This window comes from Coloeus monedula (genome assembly GCF_965178545.1).
Source record: "Coloeus monedula genome assembly, chromosome: Z".
NCBI classification, from domain to species: Eukaryota; Metazoa; Chordata; class Aves; order Passeriformes; family Corvidae; genus Coloeus; species Coloeus monedula.
The window spans coordinates 61,260,484-61,279,549 of NC_138822.1; the positions used below are offsets into that span (position 1 = coordinate 61,260,484).

Here is a 19,066-nt window from a genome sequence, read left to right on the forward strand (position 1 = left end):
TGTGGATTTAACCCAAAATACTTGTGTACAGTTAGCTCTTTCCTTCTCCTAAAGGATGTTGGCAGTCTGAAAACATGCTGCTGTCCCCTTCAGAAGTTAGACAGTTCCAGAGGTATCTGGAGACAAAGTATTTTCAGGTGTGAACATACCTTGATTTTCATCAGTGAGGCTGGCTACTTCCTGTACTACAGAATATGCCCATTTTTAGAGAAGTCAGTGGTATATCACAGTATCATCTTGGTTCATGATGCAGTAGTAGGGAGCTAGGAAATGGCTTGGACAGAGACATATTAGACGAACATGAGAAACCAGTCACCCTAGAAACTACTGTAGCAAGAAACTTTTCCCTGGAGTTTATGTAATAGTTTAAGGCTGTGTGACTTTCATTCTAAATGCCAACTTAAACCATATGACAATCCTACTTGCCTTTAGCCACTATGGGTCACACCTGTCTAGCTCTCATATACATTTCTTGTGGTACTCAGCAACTGCATATCATTTTTCTGTGGGCTTTTTTCCCAGAATTGTATATTCTTTCTTCTGAAGAAGAGCAATTTTCATTCTAAACCCTGTTTACCCAGCAGACTTGGCATCTCCCTACACCTCCTTTTCAGCGCAGCATTTATTCACCACACTCCACTCAATGGCTGCAAGCAGACTCATGGCTGTCAGCTGAGACACACGACCTGTTTTGTGCACTCCAGCCACCTTTCCCAGGGAAGGTCCATAGAAGAAAACTGGTGAAATGAGTATCCAAAGACAGATGTTTTCCTCAATAGCAGTTCATATGTGCTGTGAACCAGGCAGTGTCTGCTTGGCAGTTCCATGCCTAGAACACAATGCTGGTAAGAAGGTATGCATGTTCTCTTATGAAACTGTACTGTCAAAGCAGGTTTCACCTCTTAGCCCTCTCTGGTACTGGTCTGGGGCCACTTCAAAAGTATATCATTCTGACCGATTCAATCAGCAATCTTTTGGTGTTGATCTGTCAGAGCAGTGCTTAAGAGTGATGGAGAAGTAGACATTACTCTAAATGTGCTTAAGGTACGTAATAAGTACTGAAACAGCAGTTTACTCCAACTCAGGCAAATTAACAAAGAATTTTATTGAGAATTTAGCACCACACAAAAGGTACACTGTGCTTTGTGTTGCCTTTAAGAAACATGCCAGAACACTTTCAAACTATAAAAACTAATGTAAAAAGCTTTCTTGTTTATCAACAGAACTTACTATTTGCTTTAGAGAAGCTACTCTGAAAAAACCACAGCTTTTGTACATAATGTTTTAATGGTCTTCCAGGGCAGACTAAGTGTTGTTCCCTTACCCATTAGCTCTCTTCCATGTCCTGGGGTTTGACCTTGTTAAAAAAAAAATCACTTAGGCCAAGGTGCTTTCAAGAAAAGCATTCAGTCCAGAACTCTTATTAGCAGATGGAACTCACAATATACTAGTCACCTGCTACATTCTGCTTCTTGAAAAGTAGAATAATTTTGATCAATGGAAATTGTATGAATTGGGCTCTACAAATCAGTTCCATGCTCACTGAGAAAGATCTGGAGTCAGCTTTTAGTTTTGTCTTGGACTCAAGATAAACAAGGAGTACATACTTGATAAAACTACAGAAAATTGTACCACAGAGAAAAGGTGGGTGACTGGGAAGGGTCTTGTTACAGTGGGGATTACTGTAACACGCATATATCAAACCAGGAGTCCCGTGGAAAAGAAATATATATGGACAGACAGATTCTTGGTAGATGTTTCAGAGATGTTTATTTCTCCAGCCGCATGGCCCTGCTCAGCCTCGTTCCCATGGGTTGGTTTGTGTTCCCTGCGCGGGCAGAAGGACCCTCGGGTCCCGTGACTGAGCAGTTCCTCGGCAGAGCCCCGGCCATGGGGCTGGGGAAATAAACATCTCTGAAACAGCCATCAAGAATCGGTCCATACATATTTCTTTTCCACGGGACTCCTGGTTTGATATATGCGTGTTACAGTATCCCCACTGTAACAGTCATTTAGTCTACTTTTCTTTCAATACAGATTTTTATGCTGTAATGGCTTGAAATTATTTCAAATATAAGGTGCTTCTAAAGCCCATGTCAGGGGGTTGGAACTAGATAGAACCTTTCCAATCCAAACCATTCTATGATGCTATTTCATTCTGAACTATTTACTGGTCCCTCACATAGCCAAACTTCAACTGTTCAGATTTAAGTTCTCTATATTAACTATTACACTAACTTTAAATGGGCTTTATTTTTCTTTTTTTAAATTGAGGTGAACTGGAAATATATCTATTTTGCCTGAATATGGAACACACAAATATTTCAGAACATTCTTTGATGCACCTTGCAGTTAGAGAAAGCCCAGTTTGCATAAACGGAACTTTAGCAAGTCAACAATAGTAGTAGAGCCATAGTCAAATGAAACTGTGGAATAGACCCCGTGCTAATGCATATAAAGAGAGAACTGGAAAACAGCTAGGCTTCCAGCTTCACTGACTCCAGTATGGAACGTGCTTCTTTATACTCTTCAGCTTCTTCCAATTCTTTTTCGTTTTCCTGTAATCAAAAACAACATTTTTGAGTACTCTGAAAGTAACTGTTGTGGGATTAAATTTAAGAAGGTAAAAAAACTGCTAGCAAATGTTGCTGCCTTTTCTGAGCTTCCCCTCCCTGAGACAAGCCAGGACTTGCCTCTGTCATGTGCTCTGAAGCCCTTTGTTCCAAGCGCAGGCAAAACCAAATGTAACTCAAACTCTTTAGCAGTGTCTCATTGGCCGGTCACCCCGGGTACGCCCCCAGTCCTCCCCTTTCCCCTCTCCCAATAAAAGGAAGGACCAAGAGGGGGCCCGGCCTCTTTGGCTTGCACCCTTTCTGCGAACATCTTGTCTCTGTTTCTATTTGAAAGCTTCTAATTGCAGGAATTGGCAACCAAAAGCTGTATTTCTCCCTCTTTGCTTCTGCTGGTGGTATCAGCTTTGCAGCTACTATTGCTGCTCTTAGAGCTACTGAAATGCTGGATTGCCCGTGCTACCTCTCTAGGCTGCCCGAGGCTTTCTAAGGCATTGAACTACGAGCCTAGCCAGTAAAAAGCTGTAAGTATCTCCACATCTGGCGCCCAACGTGCTCTCTCTGAGCCCCAGTTCTGAGAGACTTTTAGGGTGTCCCGGCAGCTCTGTGTCTGCTGGAGTTAGCTCTGCATGTCCTGCCATGCCAGCTCTCTGTATCGAGCTGTTACTTCTTGCGTAACAGCGAGCCCAGAGCCTCAGCCTGTACCCTCCCCCACACCACGTGGCGAGGGAACGGCTGGAATGTAGAAGACCCTCTTCGCTTATTTTTTTTCTCCAGATCTGTTTTCCTGTGGTAAATCCAGAACTGTGGTGAATATTTCCCTGCCAGTTAAGGAGCTCCCGTCTTAAGCTGGTGCTGGTGCAAACTTTCTCTTTTTTTTCCCCTCTTTTTTGTGATTTGGGGCTGAGGTTTGTGGTGCTGCATTTGTTATGGGATCTGAGGTTTCTTTACACCATAGAGAAATATACTACCAAGTTCAAAGCTACCTTTCTTGTACTGGGCATAAATACCCTAAAAATCTAGTTCAATCTTTTGTATGATGGCTTTTTCAGTATTTTCCTAATCTATCCTCCGAGGATATGAGATCTTCTGAATTTTGGGACAAGGTGGGGAGAGAACTCTCCTCTCTTAGGCGTGCAGGAGACGAAACAGTTTCAAAATTTTTTCCTCTCCTGTTACTAAGTTATACTTTGCTGGAGAAAAAAGCAGTACATGAAAAGCCACCGCAGAAACCCTCTTTTAATTCCCTTACACCCTCTTCCAACCCCTGTGTCCCTGACCCCTCTTCCCCTACGCTGGAAAACACAGCTTGATTAGACTGCTTTTCAGCTCAGGAGGGCCATCATCCTCCTGCCTCACCCATGTTTCCTCAGCACCCTGCCTTGGATTGGAATCCAGAGCCAGTCCCAGGACCTTTCCAACCCCTTTTCTCCATTCCTTTGTCCCCAGTTTGTAGCCCTCATGTTTTAAGCACGCAGAAAAACCCCTTCTCCCCTGATCTCTTTGTTCCCAGGAACAGCCACTGCCGTGTGCTCGCAGGCCAGGAAAAACCCCCTCCCCCCAACCCCTTTTCTCCGAGTTTGTTTGTCTCCAATAATGGCGGATGCTATGTTCCTTCCTCTCCAAACTACACCTCCCACAAATCCCTTCTTGTCCCCATCCCCTCCCACTCCTGTGTTGGAACCTGTCCCCGCCCCCAAAGCATCGTGTTTCACCCCTCCCTCTGTGCCCGCCCATGACCCTGCCTCCCACAACCCCGCTCCCAACCCCTCCCCTCCTCCGGCCACGTCCCCACCTCCACTCCCTGCCCCTGCCCCTCCACTCCCCGCCCCTGCTTCCCATCGTCCTGCCCCAGGTTCCCACAGTCATGTGACTACCTCCTTAAATCCTGAAACCCATGGTTACCTGGAAGTACCTCCAGCTGCTACTACGCTCTCTCGTACTAGCACGGGAGCCAACCCTGGCTGGACGCCCTTTCCTTATTCTGATATTAAGGATTTGTGCAAGGCAATTAAGGAGTTTGGGATGCATAGTAATTATTTTAAGAGCTTTTTAAGTGCTACTTTTGCAACTCACTTACTTGTACCTCATGATTTAATTACAATAATGCAAACTTCTCACACCTGGTGATTTTGTGTTGTGGAAACAACAATGGTAAATAATTCTAGCTGATTTATTGCAAATTTTGTAGCAAACTCCAGATAATTACCTGGACTTTGACAACAATTATATCACATTAGGCCTTTTATCTGGTGACAATAATATGGCAAATCCCCAAAAACAAGCAATGCTTATCCTTCATCCAGTTCTTACTGAAATCACATGTACTGCTGAAAAGGCCTTAACACTACTACCATCTCAGACTCCTACATCTCATTATACCAACATCAAACAATTGCCAAATGAAAATATTATTTACTTCTATAACGGTTTGCATGGAGCTATCTTTTCCCAGGTCCCTAATCCTGACCTCCAACAAGCGCTCCTACTCGAACTGCTCCAAGTGAATATGAATGATGCTTGCAAACAAATCATCCTGACTCTTCCTTTACACTCCCCTCCGACTGTTGAATCCATCCTCGAAGTCTGTACAAAGAAGGTGCAGCTGAACACAGCTGTTCCCCTTTTGAAAAAAGTGGGGATGGTGGGGGAGGTTGTGGAGAATGCTATGGGTACAGGGCAAACTCAGTCGCGAGGTAACTTTATATGCTATCATTGTCAGAAAAAGGGACGTGTAACTCCCAATGGCAGAACAATTATAATTGCTGATAAAAACTCTCCAAAGACTGTTTCCCCAGGTCAACAGCAGGGAAACTAGCGACTCAACACATCCTAACAGCTCCATGTTCTGACATAAATAGAGCTGCAGACAAAGCAACTTGGACTTCTGGACTCAGGTTTAAGGTAAGCTGTGATGAAACACACCATTTCAACAACAACAAACAGACTGTAATACCCCTCTCATTCCAGAATGTGGACCACATGCCAGACCTTACATCCCTTTTTGTTATTGGGGACACCTGCTGGGATAGAGGTTACACCCACACTCATGAAAGTGGATCAGAACAGGTGTTCTAACCTAATTGTACAATGTATATATCCACCGTACTTCATGCCAAAGGGTCAAGTCATTGCACAGGCCATTCCACTGCCCAAATACCTGCCCACAGACGGTCATATCCCAACCATCTGTTGGACTGAGGTTTTGGGAAACTATAAACCTGTAGTAGAATGTAAGCTCCATCACAGATCACATAAAATCAGTATCATGGGAATGATAGACACAGGTGCTGATGTGTCTGTCATTCCATTTGATAAGTGGCCTGAGCAATGGGAATTGCAGTCTCAGGGTATCATACAAGGGGTTGGAGGTACCCAAATTGCGAAGCAATCCAAAAACACCATTCAAATTGAAGGTCCTGAAGGACAAATAGCAACACTTCATCCATATGTCCTGGACACTAAATTCACCCTGTGGGGAAGGGATGCCATGTCTCAGTGGGGAACAAAAATTGATATCACCCCTAGACATCAAAATTTTCCCTTGCAGCCACTGGAGCAGAGTGCCAACCACAAAAGCTAACTTGGAAAACAGATGAACCAGTGTGGGTTAACCAGTGGTTGCTAAAAGAAGAAAACTTCGAGGCACTCCAAACATTAGTAGCTGAACAATTGGCTAAAGGGAATATTGTACCAACAGCCCATGGAATACACCCGTGTTTGTAATACAAAAACCAGGAAAGAACAAATACAGGCTCCTCCAAGATCTTAAAGAAATCAATAAGGTTATTGAAGACATGGGACCCCTTCAACCAGGTATGCCATCACCTTCAGTGCTCCCACAACATTGGCATTTAGCTGTTCGTGATATCAAAGATTGCTTCTTTCATATTCCACTCCACCCTGCAGATACCCCTCTATTTGCATTTTCTGTGGCCTCTATTAATTGTGAAACTCCCATGGAACGTTACCATCGGCTTGTACTTCCCCAAGGTATGAAAAATTCCCCAACTCTCTGCCAAGAGTATATTGCCAGAATTCTATCTCCCATCCATGCCAAAGCAGAGAAAGCCATCATCCTACATCACATGGATGATGTACTGGTATGTGCTCCCAATAATCAGTATCTCGAGCAGACACTTAACATGGTGGTTGAGGCCCTAGAGGCCAAAGGCTTTGAATTACAACCAGGAAAAATGCAAAGAACAAGCCCTTGAAAATACCTCGGACTCAAAATCACAGAAACCTCTATCACCCCAACACCTGTCACCATTAATAATAACCCAAAAACACTACAGGAAGTGCAACAGATCTGTGGGACACTGAATTATTTAAGACCCTGGTTAGGACTCACCACAGAGGATGTAGCTCCTATTGCAAACCTGTTAAAAGGGGAAGGCGGTCCAGCATCCCCTAGATCCCTGACAGAAGAGGCAAGGCAGTCTTTCAAAAAGATGCAAGAGCTCATTTCCACCAGACAAGCACACAGGTATCAGCCCTCCCTACCCTTTAAGCTTGTCATTCTAGGGAAGGTACCACGCTTTCATGGCCTCATATTTCAGTGGGACAAAGAGCAGAAGGAACCCCTCATCATAATTGAATGGGTATTCCTTCTACTCCAACCTCCTAAAACCATCACACAGCCACAAGAACTAATGGCAAAAATTATCATGAAGGGTAGAGCAAAGCTCTGTACCCTGGCAGGATGTGACTTTGCATGCATCTACTTACCTGTAACAACAGACACATTAGATCACCTACTCCAAAATGATATAAATTTACAAATTGCTTTAGATAGTTATTCAGGCCAAATCTCCAATCATTACTCAAAACATACATTGTTCAATCTGGCATTCTCTTTCATCCCTTGAGAGATTCAAAGTAGAAAACCCCTTGATACGATGACCATTTTTACTGATGGTTCAGGAAAGAGTAAAAAAATCAGTGATCACATGGAAAAACCCAAAGACGCAAAAGTGGGAATCTGACATCAAAGTAATCCAGGGATCACCACAAGTAGCTGAACTAGCAGCTGTCATTAGAGCATTTGAGAGGTTCAAAGAACCCTTTAATTTGGTCACAGACTCAGCATATGTAGCTGGAGTAACTGTTAGAGATGAGCATGCTCTCCTAAAAGAAATCTCAAACAAAAAATTTAATGATTTGCTCTTAAAGCTAATTTTTCTGGTTTCCCACAGAGAGCATCCCTATTTTGTCATGCATGTGAGGTCACATACAAACCTGCCAGGATTTATTGCAGAGGGTAATCGTAGAGCTGATGTTCTGGCTATGCCAGCAGACATAGTTCTATCAGCCGGCTTACCAAAGCTCCCCCAAGTTTTTGAACAAGCAAAATTGAGCCATGCCATGTACCATCAAAATATTCCTGTTCTTACCCGCATGTTCCATGTGTCACGGACACAGGCAAAAGCAATAGTGGCGACATGTCCCAACTGCCAGAAGCTACAGCTTCCATCACTGGGCATGGGGGTCAATCCCAGAGGCATTAATAGCGGTGAAGTGTGGCAGATGGATGTCACACATTTCCCTGAATCTGGGAGATTAAAATACATTCACGTTTCTATTGATACCTTCTCTGGTGCTATGTATGCCTCTGCACATGCAGGTGAAAAAGCTAAGGACGTTGAAAAACATCTTGTCCAAGCTTTTGCTGTTCTTGGTATACCTGAGGAGATAAAAACTGATAATGGACCTGCCTACACCTCTCAGGAGTTTAAAAACTTTCATCAGCAGTGGGGATTTCGACATGTTACAGGTATTCCTCACTCCCCAAATTCAAGGCATTGTTGAATGTGCCCATCAAACCCTCAAGCGAATGCTGCTACAACAGTCAGGGACCACCAAACTCAACTCACCTGCCCTCAGACTCAGCAAAGCGTTGTTTACCATAAACTTCCTGAATGGCACCTTTGAGGATCCAAACCCTCCCATCTATCGTCATTTCCAGAAGACCAGGAGACAGAAACTGAAGGAGAATCCAGAAGTCCTGATCCGGGACCCAGAGACTCAAAAAATCCAAGGACCATACAAACTTGTAACTTGAGGACATGGGTATGCCAGTGTATCTACCCCTCAAGGACTGAGGTGGATTCCAGAGAAATTAGTAAAACCTTATGTCACTTCCTCAAAAGTCAAGGAGGTTAAAACTGCCTCCTGGAGGAGATGCCATAAAAAGGATCCTGATTTTGCACCCTCATGTAAACCCTCTACTCCAGATTTTGACGTTAATCCCTGAAGTTAAGTTGCACTGTTTTGCACTCACATTTTGCACTGTTGTTTTGTTACTGTTCTATGCACTTTAAGTTACTAAGAGTTACAACCCAGCTTTAAAGAAAAACAAATAGGGAATTGTTGCTGCCTGTTCCGAGCTTCCCTTCCCCTTCCCCAAGACACTTGCCTCTGTCATGTGCTCTGAAGCCCTTTGTTCCAAGCGCAGGCAAAACCAAATGTAACTCAAACTCTTTAGCAGTGTCTCATTGGCCGGTCACCCCGGGTACGCCCCCAGTCCTCCCCTTTCCCCTTCTACCAATAAAAGGAAGGACCAGGAGGGGGCCCGGCCTCTTTGGCTTGCACCCTTTCTGTGAACATCTTGTCTCTGTTTCTATTTGAAAGCTTCTAATTGCAGGAATTGGCAACCAAAAGCTGTATTTCTCCCTCTTTGCTTCTGCTGGTGGTATCAGCTTTGCAGCTACTATTGCTGCTCTTAGAGCTACTGAAATGCTGGACTGCCCGTGCTACCTCTCTAGGCTGCCCGAGGCTTTCTAAGGCATTGAACTACGAGCCTAGCTGGTAAAAAGGTGTAAGTATACCTCCTCAAGCAAATATGAAGGCTGAGGTACTCAACAATGTTTTTGTCTTACTGGCAGCTTCTTCCCACACCTCTAAAGTGGACAGACTATGAAATAGGGACTGGGAGAGCAAAGTCCCTCCCATTCTAAGTAAAGATTAGGTTTTTTATCTAATCTTTACCTTATCAGGATGACCACCTGAGGAACCTGAATGTACCTAAATCTATAGGACCTGACAAGATGCTTCCCAGATTCCTGGGGGCATTGCCTGATGTAGTTGCCAAGATCCTCTCTATAACATTTGAAAAGTCATGGTAGTCAGGTGAAGTCCTTAAGGAAAACAAAAAGGGAATTGTCATTGTGGACTTCCTGGACCCCCACAACATCCTTCTCTGTAAACTGGAGAGAGGTGGATTTGATGGGCGGACTCTTCACTGGATAAGGAATTGGCTGGATGGTCACAGCCAGAGAAGTGGTCAATGACTGAATGTTTGGATGGAAATCAGTGACAAGTGGTGTCCCTTGGGTGTCTGTATGGTGACCAGCGTTATTTAATATCTTCATTAATGACATAGAAAGTAAGACCAGTGAATGTGCAGATAAACCAAGCTGAGTAGTGCAGCTGATGCACCTGAGGGATGGGATGCCATCCAGAGGAACATGGACAAGCTTGAGAAGCGGGCCCATGAAAATCTCATGAGGTTTAACAAGGCCAAGTGCAAGGTGCTGCACCTGGGTCAGAGCAACCCTGGTATCAACACAGGCTGGGGGATGGACAGCTCAGAGCAGCCCTGCCCAGAAGGACTCGGGAGTGCTGGTGGGTGAGAGGCTGGACATGACCCAGCCATGGGCACTCAGAGCCCAGAGAGCCAAACGTGTCCTGGGCTGCATCCAAAGCAGCGTGGCCAGCAGGGCCAGGGAGGGGATTCTGCCCCTCTGCTCTGCTCTGCTGAGACCCCACCTGCAGTGCTGCATCCAGCTCTGGGGTCCCAGCACGGGAAGGACATGGAGATGTTGGAGTGAGTCCAGAGGTGGTCACGGAGATGATCAGAGGGCTGGAGCACCTCCCCTTTTAGGACAGGCTGAGAGTTGGGTTTGTTCAGCCTGGAGAAGAGGCAGCTCTGAGCAGCCCTCATAGCAGCCTTTCAGTACTTAATGGGGACCTACAAGAAAGGTGGGGACAAACTTTTTAGTAGGGCCTGTTGTGACAGGACAAGGGGTGGTGGCTTTAAACTAGAAGAGGATAGATTCAGACTAGATATAAAGAAGTTTTTTACAGTGAGGGTGGTGAAACTATAGGACAGGTTGCCCAGAGAGGTGGTAGGTGCCACATCCATGTAAATATTCACTGTGAGGCTGGATGAGGCTCTAAGCAACCTGATGTAGTTGAAGATGTTCCTGGTCATTGCAAGGGAGTTGGAACAGATGATCTATGAAGGTTCGTTCTAACCCAAACCATTCTATGAAACGAGGAATATGAAACTTTTGAAAACGCACATTCTATGTTACTAAAAGCACAGGTAAATTCTTTTGTCCTGCTTAAGGTCCCAGATAATGGCTGGCATGTGCAAGTAGATACACATACCTTTATTTTATCATGTTAAATATTTAAAACCAAGGTATCAGTAAGAACAAACTTCAGACCAAGAGTCCTCTTAGAAAATTGTCAGTAGACTGACAACTGAAAAACATACTACGGATACAGTAAATTTTAATAAAAGCATTGAAGGTGAGCTAAGCACAGAAAGCAACACATGAAGACTTCCAAATTCTTAACAATAGTAACTGCCCCCATTCCTTGTTTTAAGTTTGCATACTATGAGTCAATAGCATCATTTCTTCATGCCACTGAAATCTAGACTTACTAACTGTTAAGTAAGTAGTTGAATGACAAAAAGACCCTGAATCCTGCCAAGTACTGAGCATTTATTCTGGAAAACAGTAGAGGCAAACTACCTGAAACTAGGACACTTGACTTTTCCATTAAAAAAGTATTTGCATTTTAGCTATCACTGTATCTGGGACACAATTTAGGCTGTATATTTTTAGTCTCACAATACCATTTATTGTGTACGAACATATGTAGCTGAGTTCTTGATGAGACGTCAGCTTTTAAAATAAGCATGATCATCTCCAAACGTAGTACAGGTCCAGTGAATCTATTTGTACAAAATACTCTTTATTTCTGCAAGTATTTGTATCTTTAAAAACATGGCAGTACTGCTCACTTCACTAATAAAACATAAAGAAATAGTCAGCAAAGACTCATCTGACTTGTCCATAGCAGAATAAAGGCAGTAACCAAAGTATTTTGACTATTTCAGTTCCCTACAAGCATACTATATACATTTATACTATCTATAAAACCTAAAGTGGGTGAACTGATTCCTCTGATGATGGAACTAGCACAGGAGTTCTGAGTCCATTTTCACAGTCTCGTGTAAGCGTATGTCAAAGGTACACTCCATTAAAGGTAACTTCTAACACACACAGTCTTCACATACTGAAGACCAAGTCTGCAAAGACAGTTACCTAAAGCAAAATACTGGTATCTCACAGGATGCTGATCTTTGGACCTATGGAAACAAATTCTTTAATCCAGCTTTAATTTGCTGCAGTTGTTTATCCAAGTGCACCTAGCACTTCTTGATCAGTGGGGTGTGGTGCAATACTCACTAGTAGTTGAGTAAGCTCTGCATGTGCAACTTCTAGTCTGCGCTGGCAGTCTGGAATCATCATTCGTGACTCTTGCAAGATCTCGATCTGTGAAAATTGGAAGTCAAATTAGAATATATTCCAGATAGAAACATTATCTTTTAGAATAAGGCTTTACTCTGAAAAATCAGCAATCTAGTCATTACCTAGGAACTTCAGAACAGTTGCCTATCTTCTGAATAGGCTTCTTTTCTTAAAAGATACTCACTTGGCATAACTGCCTAAAACTCTGTTAATTTACAGGACATTTCCATTTACTCTGTGCTTAACTGAATATCAAGTATTAAGTGCAAGACAGTATTCAGAATAATCTTTCCCTTGGGAAAAAAGTACAGCTTAGTAAGGTTTTCACCATCTGTTAAAAAGTCTATTTAAAACAAACTTTCTCCTGCTGTCACGAAGCAGCTTCATCCAAAATGGGATCAGCTGGTTATATAAATATCTCCTGCATCTTTTGGGTAATAAAGAAAAAGAGTGTTCAGATAATACCCCATAGAGATAATTACTGCATGAAAAAAGTTATTGAGTTATTGATCACATTGTGTGCAGACTGCAGGAGGCTCTGACTGAAAGACAAAGGTAAAGAAAAATGAAAAGCAAAGACCAGCAGGCTCGTATTTTTGATACTTATCATGCATAAAAAGTTATTACATATCCTTGTGCTTCATTTTAGGATAAAGATTATTCTCACCATGCACTTTGAACAAAATTACTTAACTGGCACCCCACTGAATCTGAAAATCTTGCCACCTCCTAAAGAAAACAACATCAGTTTTAAGAAAGGGAACATTTATTTCATGGAGCATTTCTGGATCTGAACACCAAATACTGAGAAGAAAAGATGTGCAGAGTTGTTCAGTAATGTTAAATCTATTTATAAATGAAAAGCTGTTATATATTTAAATATGAAACATCTACATTCAGGATAACCTGCAACAGAAAACCTTCCCTTTAAATGGCTTATTTCTGTCATTCCTATGTTGTATTGTCCTGCTAGTATGAGTGCTGCTCTACCAAAAGGTCATTGTAAAAGGTATGTTAAGCTATAGCTAAGAATGTATTTATGTATTCAGGAAGGCTTTATGTAAACAAGACATTATCACCATGTTTTTAAGTGTCACTTAGTCCATTTGGTTTTTGAGAGAAAAAACTTAGTTTCTAATTTTACACTTTCATCGGTCAATGTAACATCCATAGAGTGAGGTGTGCCATAAACCGCATGAGATGATGCCTTTTGCTTTATGAAGTAGAATACCTACAGGAGTGAGAAAATCCAATAATTACTTCCTTGCACCAGCATTGCTAAAGATTTGTGTGTTGTAAAGCTGGCAGATGGTATGAAATTAGTAACTTACTTGGTATGTGCCACTAGGTAAGTGACTTGGGAAGGCATATAAATCTAAAATCTGTAAGCTGTAGTCCTGCCTGCTCTAAGAAATGAAAAAATCTACCCAAATCATTCTATTTGAAACAATACTGACTAATTTCCAAAGGGTTACCCAAGTTTTATTTATATTTGCCTATGGTTATGCAATGATGAATAAAAACCAGAAGGATGATAAATCCTAGAATTATATTCAGTAGGTGCAAACAGCTGGAGACTAGAACAGGAATTTAGTGGAACCATTATCATTTACCTTTGGCATAAACCACTTTTTTTCAAGTAATGCTGATAGTCCCAGACAGACTATTTACCTTTACAAATATATGTAATAAAGCAAAGTCAAAAGCTCAAATAATTATATAAGCTTTAGGACTGGAGTTTTAAAAGTGTTCGTTCTTCAAATTCCATCAAAATTCTGCCTGACTTTTGGCCAAAACTGTAAGGGTAACAAGCACAATAGCCACTCAAACTCCAGTGCCAGACATCCATCCCTGTGACATGCACTGCAGCTACTCAAATTCCACTGAGGAGACTGGGGCAATTCCAGTTCTAGCTAAGGACTGTTGTTTAACCCCAGTCAGCAACTGAGTACCAGGCAGCAGCTCACTTGCTCCTGCCTGATAGGGGGAAGGTAACAGGAAGAAAAGGTAAACTGTGTGGGTTGAGATAAGAACAATTTAATAACTTTAAAAAATGCGGCAATAATAATGAGGGAGGGAGAGGTATCAGTTTTATCAGCTTCAAAAAGACAGAAGCAGAGTATGCTGATTCGGGTTTTTTCCCAGCTGACCCACATCCAACCAAGAGATTTAGAGATATGCAGATCCACAAATAATTTGAAAGCTACGAAAAACAAAAGAAAAAAAACCAAAACCCAAACCAACCCAACCCAACCCAGAAAAACCAAAAATAAAACCAAAAAACCCCCCACCAAACCTCCTTGCTCTTAGGACAGCCTGATATACTACTGGGTCACAGGGTATAATGGCAGTATTGTTTCATGTGACAAGAGTGGTGCTCGAAACAGAAGAGGTAGGCTAAAAACTGTGACAAATGTAAATGAGTCATATATGTACCAATTATATATACATATATGAATATAAAGTCTAGCTTTTAAATACTGTCACATAATCACTTGCCTAGTTTCTGTTGTACACATAATCCTAACAGTATGGATCTACTCAAAGATGAGAGTTAAGAAAAGATATGCAGATAATTGTTTGCTAAAACAAGTGCTACAGGCTTGAACTACTTCTCCTCAAAAAGTCTGTAAAACACTTGGAATCCACTAATTACAGCCGTATCTGGTGGAAGGACAGGAACCTAAAAGAAAAAAAGCAATCTCTAAGTATCACAAACACCAAATGTTCCAAAATTTAGTAATCTCACTAAGTAAGAGATTGTAGCATACAAAAAATAATCATGGTAAGGCTATTGGTTGGTTAATTCATATTTGTAACTTAAATCCACACCATTGTAATACTTCTCACCTCAGCAGTAAACAGGGAGTACTATCAAGGCACTGGGTCTTGGTAATATCAGTGTGCTTGGCCAGGATGGTGGGGTGGTGTGGGGATACAGAGAGTAGAACAGCATAGATGTTGTAGGAAAAAGCTGGGCATAGGGAAGGCAGGAACTCAAAAGGAGATACAGCACTAAGGTGAATTTGGACAGGAAAAAACCCCACAAATGCACACAAGAATTGTAGGAAACCCAGCTTTATGATTTCTACTTCCTTTCAGGCCCAAAAGAAGCCTGAGCTATCCACAAATACAGGATACAACAGCCCACTTACTGTAGGCAAGTTGTCAAATACATTGATCAAAAGACTCCTGAAGGACCTTGAAGGAAAGCTTCAGTAAAAAACTGGAGAACACTGTTTTGTTTCTACAGTGTTTGAGTGCCTGAAGAAATGGCAGTGTGTCAACAACAAACCACCTACCACGTCTAGCATGAAAGCTGAAGGAGGAGCTCTTTCCAACCAGGCAGGGTCTCTTCCAACCTGGTGATTCTGTTATTCTGTGAAACTAAGACTTCATTATGACAAAATCTGCAGGGAGGTAGAACTACACTACTTCTTGCTACCCAGAGAAACTATAAGCATTATTTGCACCTGGTGGGATAAATCAAAAGTATTTTAATATTTGTAATCATAATGAAGTCTTCTTGCACGCTAAAATGGAATCTTCAAATTATAATTTTGGTCAGCATCTACCAGCACTGCAAGGAAACTGTCCTTTTTCTAGTATTGAACCTGCTCCTCATTAAGCAAGTCCTTCTGGACAGTTCAGATGCGGGCTAGCATCGAACAACTGCCAACCACTGCAGATGGTCACTGCCTCAGCTAGACAACACTTGAGTCCACTGGAATCATGAGCTGCCCCACTGCATAAGGAGTTAGGAGAAAAATACTGAGTCACACCCTACTGCTCTTCAAAGGGACTGATCCTTCATTACAGACCAGACACACTCTAAAGAATACATATGCTGTAGGAATGGCATTATTCACCTTAAAGTGAAACTTTCCATATTCACTTTTGTATGTAAAACTGTGTGTTCTGAGTTGTAACTAGAAAACTAAATGTGAACAGTAGTACATCAAGAGAAAGTACTGCTTTTAAGCTTTTTAAGAATCCCTCCCGGAACTCTGGATTGATGTGTGTGTGTATATAAATATGTAAATATACACACACATATATGATTTAGCTAATACCTCAGCTAAACTAATAGTTAAAACTTTTCTCCTAGTCTCAAGCACCTGAATTTGTTCCCATCCCCTAACTGTTACTTTTCATTACCAAAATAAAGACTACACCTGTATTTTAAGTGTTATTCACCCTAGAAAAGAAATTAGAGATTATTAACTCTCAGAGGCAATTCTTAAAATGTGTAACCTCCAGATATTTGTCTGAAAAACATCTCAAAGTCTTATCTGTATCCAAAATACTGTTTTGAGCAAACTCTCCTGGTACTATATAACTTTAATTCTCCAAATTTTTAATAACCTAAAATATTAACAACTTCCAGAATGCAAAGTGCACTAAATGAACAAGAAGTGAAGACATCATTGCAAGAACTGATTGCTTTCAAAGTGGATCAGGCAACTTCTGAATGAATCCAAGACTGTTCCTGTGAAGGCTTTTGTCATTGGTCTCTGAAAATACCTTCAAGTAGTATGTAACATTTAATTTCAGCAGAAGTTCCCAGCCATTGCTGGTTTTGACTTCCATGATATCTTGCAAGTCACTGTGGAAATACCATGACGCAGTCAAACAATCTGATGAATGGGCAACACTTAAAATAGGAATTGAATTCATTAGTTCTTGTTAGTACCAGATCTTCAAAAAGGCTACTGTTTGGGAGGATCTTCAAGTCTCAGTCTGGTGAGGCAGAAGAGAGCTCCACTCTATAAATACAAATCTTTATTTGTCTACAAACGCTTTATTTGTATTTCATTCCCATGGCATAATGAAAGCAAGGCAGGACATAGACATATGAACTGAAATACGAATTTACTAAAAAAAGTTGGTTTAGCTTGTTCTAAAAGTGCATTCTCCCATCTTTTGTTAATTTTATATTTGAATTCTCTTTAACCTATTCTTCCATTGTTTAAAAATAAAGACAGGACACCAGAAGGTTATGTTTATGACTATTAAGTGAAAATAATTTTAGTTTACAGTTTTGATTTCTGTGAAGATTTGAGAGAAAGCATCTGGGAAATACCTGGGGGGAAAAAAAGTAATCAAAAGGTAACACAGTTAGTTGAAAGAATATAAAGACCACAGTGAAACACAGACATTTCATACTTCTGTAGAGAATAAACACCAATCTCCCAAACCCAAGCCTTCTCCGCATGAGCAGGAAATGCAACATTTTTTCTTCCAAAAGGGTATGTATCAACTGCCTGCAACCACTATCCCTGTGGGAAACCTTCAAAGAAAAAATGTAATGATACTGTAACAGTGACACTAAACCATACTCTTGAGAAGACCAAAGTACAGCATGCTACTTCCTAATCTATGACTTCACTACAAACTCCAGCAGCTCCGCATCTGCATACCCACTGCTCTCTTTCTCTGAGGTCTGTGATTTTACCAAAAGGATACTGGCGTACTCAAGAGCTGGAATGTTTCCCCTTCATATTAAGTATCAGGCATTCTCACTTTGCTGTAACACTTCCACTTAGCAGCAAGCACTTCATTTACCTATATGCATCCAGACCATGTATTTACTACCGGTTCTTAGTATTTCTGAGAAACAGCTCGTGATGGCTTCACACACAGTTACTGAGTAACAGCCATCCTGACACAAAGTGCTAAGTAATCTATCTATCTATCTATCTATCTATCTATCTATCTACTATAATCCCTATAGTTTAACACCTAAAAGAAATGTCTACAGCTGCTTTTTATGACTTCTATAATTGACAGGATTTTAGTCTAGTATTTATATAACAAGAGTCTGGAAAAAAGTACAGGAGATTCCTCGACCTAAAAATTACTGTGATTAAATGAAAACAAATAAGGATTTTTACCTGCTTCTTAATTCCATAATCATCACATGCTTCAGCTTTCATTTTTTCAATCTTTTCTTCTTGCTGTTTTGCTTCTTTTTCATACATAACTTTTTCTTTTGCCAGCCTGCAATTAATAAACAATTGATTGGGTTAATCTGGTTCTATTTCAGTAAAAAGTTACATCAGTGTTAATAGCCCCCACCCAAAAGTTACAGGCCTGGAAGGTAATATGCAGTTTTATAAAAAAAGGCTTTTAACCACTGCAAAAAACCCCTGTATCTAGGAAATGCTGAATTTAGTTTTAATAAATAATGAGAATTTTCTCCACTTATCTTGATGCTGGTTTGGGGGTCATAGACAAAAGTAACAGTTCCATAAATTATATTACAACAATTTTCTTAATTTCCTATCTTTCAAAGGAAAAGGAATCCATGTTTTGATCCTAATAATGAACCCATACTTGGGAGCAGGATGTTTTTTGCTAACAAGCACAGATTCAAGAGTAATGTAAATAAGTTTGAAGGTCAGAGAAATATTAAGCTAGTCTAATATGATGTTCTACAGTAATTATTACACTGCAATCCCATTATCAAACTTTATGTTGCATCTCCCACTTTATTACATATGTTCATTAGGTATATGCTACATTACACAATACCAGATAAGAACCAAAACATCCCTCAGGATATGAAAAATACTGGAACAATTTCTGTCTTCAGCTAGTTCAAGAGCAGAACAAACATTGAGATGCTACCGCAGACCTGAGATCATGCTGAAGAAAATCCTTCCCCAAACAAGAGTTAGAAAAAGATCAGCCTATGTAAGATTGTTTGAGAAGAATTTAATATCCAAAAAACCACAACCAGATCCAAGAAGCAAAGAATATATTATACCATTAAAGGAGAATAAATAAAGGTCTAGTAGAGAGCTTCATGACCACATTAGTGCATCAGCGCAAATTAATTCATAATCTGTCACACTTAAGTGTCCTACTAGAAGTGCTGAGGATGCACAGAATGTTATCAGGGTGACAAGAATCTCTGTGAACTGAAGCTGCCACAAAAGCACCAAA

At 41.1% G+C, this 19,066-nt stretch overlaps 1 protein-coding gene across 1 annotated transcript in view; it reads right to left on the minus strand.

The window, feature by feature from the left end:
• Window positions 1-1,081: 1,081 nt before the first annotated feature.
• The window catches only part of TBCA (tubulin folding cofactor A), a 32,869-nt gene continuing 14,884 nt past the window's right edge, over window positions 1,082-19,066 (minus strand). Inside the window, exons 2-4 of the mRNA XM_082301090.1 lie at window positions 18,013-18,118; window positions 12,056-12,142; window positions 1,082-2,558 (exon numbers count right to left, since the gene is read on the minus strand). Of these exons, the coding sequence (XP_082157216.1) occupies window positions 2,478-2,558; window positions 12,056-12,142; window positions 18,013-18,118 (274 nt within the window). The 3' untranslated portion in view covers window positions 1,082-2,477. The remainder of the gene's footprint in view (window positions 2,559-12,055; window positions 12,143-18,012; window positions 18,119-19,066) is intronic.